The 9242-nt window shown below is 38.1% G+C and overlaps 1 protein-coding gene across 1 annotated transcript in view; it reads left to right on the top strand.

Moving 5' to 3' along the window:
* Positions 1-808: 808 nt before the first annotated feature.
* Positions 809-9242, top strand: part of LOC103775070 (mediator of RNA polymerase II transcription subunit 30-like) — a gene marked incomplete at its 5' end in the record, with an annotated part of 11149 nt that continues 2715 nt past the window's right edge. Inside the window, one exon of the mRNA XM_008942514.1 lies at positions 809-919. Within this exon, the coding sequence (XP_008940762.1) occupies positions 809-919 (111 nt within the window). The remainder of the gene's footprint in view (positions 920-9242) is intronic.

Raw genomic sequence — 9242 nt, 5'->3', positions numbered from 1 at the left:
GGTCAAGGTAGACTACATCAACTGGTCAATATGATGTTAGTAGCTTGGACAGTGCTTTAACACAGCAGCATGTAGGTTTTGTATCTGTTTTTTACTAATTCTTTTTTGTTTGTTTGTTTGTTTGTTTTTTAGGAAGGGAACATACATTAATATTCATTTACAAATTTTTTTATCAAAGGTTTTTGGCTCTGTAGAAGATTACACTATGTGCCTGAGGGGATCAGAGTGGGAAATTCTTATGGAAAAACTCCCAATTAGGTAACTGTGGGTCTGGTCTTAAGATTAACCAAACAGAGGCCCAATAAAATAGCAAGTCATAATTAGGTTGTTAAACAAGTAGCTATATAAAGCCAGTCATAATCAGGCTTAATATATCACTGAAATACCTTATAATAATGATAACTTAATGTTTGTGGTGTTTCATAGTGTGGAATAGCATATTTTAAAATCACAATCTGCAAATTCAAGAATCCAAGGGCTACCTGTGATAAGTATCTTAATATGTGTAAAGACTGGGTTCTGCCTGCAGCTGTGGAATGGCTTCGGTCTGGGCACGGTAGCGTGTGGGCTTGTGTCTCTTTGAAGCACGTGGTTTTCCTGGAGAACCAACAGAGGTCATTCCAAGGCCTTCGGGTTTGAGGGATGAAAGTAAGCTTGTCTCCAGTTCTTCTTAGGAAGTTTGAACCTTGAGAGAAAATGGTAGTAACTTATTTATCTTCTGTGTTCAATTTCTTTCTTTTTTCTTCTTTTTTTTTTCTCCCCATTTTTCCTTTGTTTTTCCTAAAGCTAATGTTTCTTGTCTTAACAGCAACTTATTCCATACGTTGAAGAAGATGGCTCCAAGCATGATGATCGTGGTGCTGCAAGTCAGCTTCGTTTTGCTAGTGAAGAGAGAAGGGAAATCATGGAAGTAAATAAGGTAACAGACTTGAAATTAATTTGCATAAAACTAATAATGTCACTTAGTAATTACGAAGCTTAAATATCTAGCTTGCTGTACTAAATACAGTATGTATGATGGCTAACATCAAATTCGGTAATAAATACTTCCTGCATGTAACTATTTAACTATTTCAGAATTACTGTTTAGTAAGCAAAATTTTTTTTTAGCTATACCTCTGCATGTAGGGTTTGGGCACAATTTTAACTTGTGCCTGTTTTTTTAACTGACATGTATTCTATATATAGTATATTCTGTTTAAGCTTAACCCACTAGATATCACCAGTACAGATTGAGGTGAGGTGGCTCTTGAACTTACTTAACTTCAAAACTTACCTTAGGTGTTTAAAAAATGGGTATGGAACATCAGATGTATAAATACTATTGCAGTGAAGTGAGTTGGTGAAGGATTTTCAGGGCTACCTTCTGGATTTTGACAGTTTGAGGAAGACAATTCCTTTTGATAAGTGTGGCATTTATTGAATCTTGACACATTTAGGAAAAAAATGTGCTATGTGTGATAAAGATGCTGCTAAATTTTCGGTTTGAGTGGCAGTATGCAATTGAGTACAATTACTAAAGATGGATTCAAATCTAAAAAGAAATATGCTGTAGTAAATATTAATATAATATTGAGATTAAAAATATGTAGCTTTACAAGACCACAATTTTTAACATTGTTTCTTCATTCTGTAAAGTACAAAGATTGGATTCATTAAATATTTCTGTAGCTGTAATATCTGTAAATGCTTAGCAAAAAGGAGGCATAATCTACAAAAATAACTGAACAAAGGAAATAAATTAGTAAAGTATTTCTTTATGGAAAGAATAATTGGTGAGTTTTCAGCTTGTAAAATAGTACTGATGTTTTGTCTTCAACAATCAGACATACTGAATTTTTAGTTATCTATTTATTTAGAAAAATACATTAATTTTTTACAGGAGAAGATGAGGACTGTGTGAATTTAGAGAAAAGCAGCTGTCAGCTTCCCTGTAGTATTCTTTCTTTGCAGTGCTGATGTAGCAAGGTTTTCTATATTGTATTGTGTCTAATGTTGTTTTGGGAACTTATGCACATTTATTTGCAATCCTTAAGTTTTAATAAGCTTAACTGTCCATATTTGCTGTGTTTTTAATAGTTCCGTGACATGTCTTTGCCCTTTTTGTTGTACTTGTATGCTAATATGTTTTTAAAACTCCTTGGTGTGATCTTGTGAAAATAATTTCATAAATCTTTATGATGAGTTCTGAACCTTAAAAAGGTTGATGGTGTTACAGGCCCATTGGTAGCAAATTGACAATTAAGAATGTATTAAAACCTTCACTTAAATCTGATCTGAAATCCTGTATTTACACTAAAATGCCTACACCTAATTTCCAAATTTTCTACAGTAAATCTTCACAAGATAGGTGAACTTTCTCTAGTTTTCTTGTGGAAAAATATTTAGTATGTGCTGCAAAAGAAATTTAAACTCCTTGGTTTTGAAAGTGCACTGATTTGTGTTTATTTTTTCTCCCTTCAGCTCTATAAGCACATTCGTTGCCATTTTCAAATTCCAAATTTTAATACATTACAGTGTAGGAAATGCTTTGGGTTTTATGACTAGAAATGAAGAAATTCTAATTTTTGCAAAGAAAAATCACTAGAATCAGGTTAATTGGCTAATTTCTGACACTGGCTGCTGGGCTCTCTCTGGTCCTTAGCTGGCACCCATGACAGCTTTTCTATCCTCTGCAGTATGTAATGTCCACCTCCATCTCAATTTTGCTTAATTAATTTTAGCAAAATTTCAATAATCCAAGGTGGTGAAAATACTGTGGCAGGGAAACCAACATGACAGATGAAGCAGCTTTTTATATTGTTGACTCTGTCTTTTCTTCCTTCACCTGACTCCTGCTCCCACCCAGACCATTTTTGCTGTGATACACAGTATGTTTTCAGTCTTGCATGTTACTGGTACAAAAAAACCCCACATTATTGCAATAACCCAATACTTTGACACTATTGAGATATTTGAATTCTTGGCGTTTTCATGGGTCTCTCAATTTTTACCTCTTCTGCTGTGGTATCCCAGCCAGTGTGATCTCTTTAGTGGCTCTGGCTGTCCGTGAAAGACAGTAAGTGTCCTGCAGTGCGGAGCACGGCCAAGACTGGTAGATCATATAAACCTTGTGGGTCATATATTCTCACACAAAAATGTCACTCCTTCCAGAACCACTTATGTGAAACACAGCAGCTCTGCTTTGCCATCACAGTTGCCTGGGCAGGGAGCATCCTCAGTGGAGGAGGAGAGGAGCATCACATACTTGTCAGTGTAGCAGTGCTCCTAAATACTGCAGTAGCTTTTGATGTCAGTTTCCTGTATAGTGACAGCTTTTGGTCTTATTTATTTTTTCTGCTATATTACACTTATCTTTTAGGTCAGAAAGTTTAATGCACTCACCTTGGCTAAGAAGTACTTGTCCATTAATTTAAAATATAGATCAGTTTACAAGGCAATGAATTTCTGTCCTAGCAATTCAGTAATATTTAGCTACTGTAGTTTTAAATAAAACCTGTTAAGCTTGAAAACGAGAGATTTTTGCCAGCACTGTGTGCACCATTATTATAAAACAACCAAACAAACCATTTATTGAACACTGACAATCTCCTCCTTTTGTACTAAATGATTCTTTCCTGCAGTTCCCAAAAATGTTGCTTATTCCTTTTATCTATATTTGCATTCTGGGTTTGTAAATTGTTGAGGTGATTGACTGTTGTCTGGAATAAATAGTTTACTGTTCCAGAATCGGTTTAACCTTTACATTGGTCTCTTAACACAAGCCCTGATCCAGTTTTCATTGGACATAATTACCTTTTACAACAATTAGAAGCTGTTGCAAAAATTTCTTCACTTGTCTTCATATTTTTTGAGTCTTTAATGTTTTATCTACAGGATTTTTATCTTCTAAGTATAGCAACATCTGTAATGTCTTATATATTACAGATGTTATAAAATATCAGGCCTCACCTTGGCTCCATGGTCTTGTAGTACATTTGAGAGGACTTAAAACAGAAAATATCAAATCACAGACTGACAACACTTTACTATGTGTCATTGCCTTATCAGCAGTTTTCTTTACTCCTGGTTTTTAGAAGTGGAGCAATTACAGCTTTGGTTTTTAAGATGCTGTAGGTCTGGTTTCCAATAAAGCACTTAGGAAAACCATTGCATAGTTAGTCTCAATTCATTCAGGTGAAAATGAAATTATTTGAAATAGCATTAGGATGTTCCAGGTGACCCTTTAGAAAACAATCACGTTTGATATTCTTAAATAATCTTTGCTAACTGCTTAACAGTGATCTTGCTGAGAGAGGAAAAGACCATCTGAGGGCCAGGCTTTTAAATTAAGCTGTTAGGGGTTTAGGTCTGGGCTTTTTGGATACAAAACCATTGTGCTCTGCAGCTGCTGTTATTTAGGGAAGTAGTTCATAAAATGACAGCAATTTGCAAGTAGTCTTTCTCTCTGGAGAATTTTACCTAAAAAGTATTTTTGACTGTGCTGAAAACCTGCATTCCTTATCTTTCATATCTTTCACACTATTTGCATGTCTTTTTAATTCGTTTTGTATTTGTAAAGTCCTTCTTCACCCAAAATATCAATGTGTACCAAGGAAGAAACACTTTAACAAGAGGGGACAAATTGTTTATTTAAACACCTTCTCACCAGATTAATCTGCACTGGGGGCACTTTCATCCTGGTGTAGGTACCCAAACTGACTCTCTGCAATGGTAGAATCATAGAGGAAATTAGGCTAGGTGAGAGGTCTGGAGATTGATTCAATCCCCTGCTCAAAGCAGGGCCAGCCAGTAAAGTTAGATCCCATTGCTCAGGCTCCTATACAGTAGCATCTTGAATATCTGTAAGGACAGAGATTCTCCCCTTTCTGGGCCCATCTTAAGTGTCACCTTCTACTGTGAAAGTTTTCCTCATGCTACATTGCAGTTTTCTTTGTTTTAATTCGTTTGCACTGCCCTTCATACTTTTGCTGTGTACATACAGGAAGAGTCCAGCTTTGTCTTTTCTGTGATTTGCATTAGGTGGCAGAAGACAGCATTGCAATCCTGCCTCAGCCTTCTTTGCTCGAGACAGAACAAATACAGCTTTAATCATCTTGGTGGCCTCTCAATGGATGTTCTTCAGTATGTTTTATATTAAGCCCCAAAATGGACAATCAGTCTCCAGAGCCAAGTAGAGGACAATAACAATTTCACTTGACCCGATAGGTCTAGTCTTGCTAATATTCCACAGTGTGCAGTTAGTCTTTATTACTGCAAAAATATCCACTGCTAACTCACGTTCAACTTGTCAGAAGATTTCAAAGGGGACCTAGGGTCCTTTTTCTGGAGATTTGCTTTTTGTTTAGTCAGTCTTCTGCCTGTGCTTTTTTGTGAGTTTATGCTGTTTTCAGATGTAGGACATTACTTTAGTTGAAGTTCCTGAGATAGGTGTTGGTCTGTCTTTCCCACCTGCTGAGTTCCCTCTGAATTGGACTTTCTACCACTAAACATATTGACCACTTCCCCCAGTTTGGTATCAGCCAATCTGATAGCTTGATACAGTGATTAGGTAGGTCATTAAGTGTGGATAAGTCATTAATGAGGATATTAAAAATACTGACCTTAGTATCAATCCTGAGAAACATCAAGAGTGACCAGCTGTCACTCAGTCTTAATATTGACAATCATAATATTTAGAATCTGAGTCTAGCCAGTTTTCCATCAACCCCATAACTCACCTCTCCAAACCACATCTCTCCAATTTGACTACAAGGATACTATGGCAGCCTCTGTCAAAAGCCTGATTAATATGAAAGTAAAGAAAATGCCCTGCTCTCCCCTTGGCCACGCAGCCAGTCATTTCTTGTGGAAGGCTGTCATATTGGTGAGGCATCATACATCTTTGATAAATCCAAGATGACTGTTCCCAGTCACATTATCATTCATAATGTTTGGATTCATTTCAAGAAGGATTTGCTGCATAGTCTTTCTGGGGTCAGGGATGAGGCTGATCAGCCTGTGGTTTCCACAATTTTTTGGATCCACCTCCTTGCCTTTCTTGAAGATGAGTTATTTCCTATTTCATCAGGAGCCTCTCCCCATCTCCAACAGAAGATTACATAGAGTGGTCTTATGTCATCAGACCTCTCTCTCAGAACTAAGGTGCATTTTATTCCATATAATGAAATATTTCCTTTTTAGATTCATATAAAATGACGCATGCAAAGTTTTTTTTTTTCAATTTTTTCATGTAACTTCCTATATCAACACACTGTCATGGTTGCAAAGTTGAGAAAATTAGGAAAGACGGAGCTTAAGGCTGTCCATACAATCCCAGTTGTCCCCTTTTGTCCTCATATAAATGCATATTATACAACCTTTATTACATTATCACATTTGTTTCCTCTTCCCCTCCCCGCAGCTTTTTTTTCTGGAAGCGTCCTTGAGCTATTCTGCTTTTGTTGCAGACTAGGCACTGCTTAGATTTGATCAGTATGTGATAAATAAGATTATAAGAATCCTGGTTTATGTATTGTGTAGCTTACATGAGGGTATTGAATAAGCAGGGAATTTGGGAATGAGAAGGAAGGATTTAATGTGAGTAGTGAGTAAGTAACTGAAGGCTGCTCTTGAGAACTGGATTTTTAATCCTTGTCTCTGCCACAGAATGTCTGTGATCGTTGTTCATTCTTCCCCTGACGGCTGGTGGTAGCTGTCCTTTGGAGATGTGGGAAGCTGTTAAAATACAGAGTTTAGTGATGGATGTGGATCGTAGGTATCTCTGGACAAAGTCAATAGGCACTCCAGTTGTACCCACAGTGTTCCTGTGACTTAGCTTGCCATCTGTAACGGAGGATCGTACATCTGTGAGATTTTCCTGTTAGGAATGGTGATGTAACACTGAGGAGTGTGATGGAGAAGCACCTTGGGAAACGGGTAATTCCATTACAAGCTACATAGCTTAGAGGGTACTCGGTGTATAAGACCTCAGACTTCATCAGTGAGCGATAAATAATTGGTATGAAGCAGACATCCATCTATTTTAATGAACACACTTCTCTGAGCACCAGTGCAGTGGATACGTTCAATTGCTGTCTGGTCCAATAGGTGAGAAGTACTGAGCATACAGCAGAGCACAGGCTGTCACTGGTGCCTCTGCTGCTTTCAGGAACAAAGAGTAATGGGTGCAGGAGGAACAGTTTTCCTTCGGCTGTCAGGCAAGGAGGGAGGCACAAAACCCAGAGTCTCATTTCCAGTGACGATAAAACAGTTATGCCTGTGAATGACACCAGGAAAAGCTGTAGTTATTGAACAGTGGTGTGTTCGTGTTCAGTTGCACAGCAGGTACGGTAGCAGTGATGGATAGTTTTTATCCATTTGAAAAAAACACAATAAACAGCTGGCTTTGTGAATTTATTATGATGGAAAGTGGGCTTTGGTATCAGCTGAATAGCCATAAGTTAGAACCCCACCTGTCAGGTTTAAGAGAGTTTGAGCAAAGTGTTGAGGCTTTTTTTTTTCCCCTGTTGTGTGCATGTAACATTTTAAGTTTTGACTATAATGAAGGAAAAAAAAAAAAAAGGTTTTTCCACCTACTTACTTCAGAGATTTCATTATGAAGGACTCGCTTAAAAAAAAGAAGAGTGTAAATTGACAGGGAAGGCTTTACTTTTTCTCACCTATCTATGTCAGACGTGTTTGTGTGGAAATTTCTTGGGTTTGACTTTCATGGAAAAGCAGAGGCCAGTTGCTGTCATAAAACTTTCAACAATCACTTCGTACAGCAGTTTAATGGTCAGAAAGAGCAACATACTGTGGTGGGTTAACCCTGGCTGAGCAAGTGATGCCCACCAAGCCACTCTGTCACCCGCCTCCTTTCCTCACCCTCCGCAGAGCAAAAAGGGGAAAGGAAAATAAGATGGAGACAAAACCCTTGTGGGTAAAAACAAGGGCAGTTTAATTAGAAAGCAAAGCCAAGCAATGCCATGCATGGAAGCAAAAAAAAAAAAAAAAAAACCAAACAAAAAGCAAAGACTTATTCTCTCCTTCCCATCCTTCCCATCAACAGGTGATGTCTGGCCCCTTCCTGGGAAGCAGGTTGCTCCAGAGTACCAAGGAGTAGCCCCCCCACCATTTGCACTAGCTTTATAGTTGAGCTGGTGTCGTATGGTATGGAATATGGTATGGAATATCCCTTTGGTCCGTTCAGGTCAGCTGTCCTGGTTATGTTTCCCCCAATCTCCTGCCCCCCAGTCCCACTTGGGGGAGGGGGAATGTTAGAAAGAGCCTTGGTGCTGTGGGAGCACTGCTCAGTGGCAGTCACACCATGGGTGTTACCAACACCCTTCAAACTCCCAACACAAAGCACGGCACCAGCAAGTACAGCGCAGGCAAGTACTTCTGACATATTAGCAGGCATCAGATGGGATGTAATCTTGCTCTTCCACAGTGTTTACGCTATTATCTTTGCTTGAAGATGGAACTTCTAACAAATGGACTGAGTGCAGAGTAATGACTTATAGTGATGTTTAGGGTTCAAAATGTGAAAGGTAGATGAACTTAAGATGAGGAGAGAGACAGGAATAGTATGTAAAGGAAGGCTGTGATACACCTCTGATAGAAAGTTGTGGATTGGTCTGGACAGCACTGATTTAAAATTAAAGTGAACCAAAAATGAATTTGTCAAACCTTGAGTTCAGTCAGAGTTGAAAATAGCATGTCCTACTGAACCCAAATCTTTGTGAAACATGTCAAGTTCTTTATGGCACTTTTCCTTGAAAGACAACTGCTTTCTAGAAGTATGTTATGGTTCTCCCACTTTGCTTCTTTTATGTGGGTTTTGTGCTTCTGTACATGTTTTTATAAAGATCCTACGTGACCTAATCCTGGTACGGTCTCGCTGGTTACTGGAAGGTGCAGTCCTTGCCAACTCTATCATGCTGGCCATAGGACTTGCAGGGTCAGTCAAAATGAATAGTGAATCACACTGAAAATTAATATCACCAAAGAAGGCCCCTTAGAATTAGCTTTCAGTGAGATTACTTTTCTAACATAGAGGAGCTAACAGAAACATGCCTGTCAGTGTAAGGTCAATTTGTCTCTTAAACTTATTATAAACTGCCTCATATAAGATAATTTTTCTGTGCTATCTTAAAACAGATAAAGTCAGAAACTGTAGCATATATGTAGGATGTACCTTTTTTTGTTTGATACAACTGTTGATCCTGAGAAGTAGTCCAGGGTTCAACTAAGTCATTTCA

The sequence above is a fragment of the Merops nubicus genome, unplaced genomic scaffold (assembly GCF_000691845.1).
Source record: "Merops nubicus isolate BGI_N331 unplaced genomic scaffold, ASM69184v1 scaffold586, whole genome shotgun sequence".
Taxonomy (NCBI): domain Eukaryota; kingdom Metazoa; phylum Chordata; class Aves; order Coraciiformes; family Meropidae; genus Merops; species Merops nubicus.
Note: the sequence above shows the minus strand (reverse complement) of the source record. Positions and strands in the feature narration are given on the sequence as shown.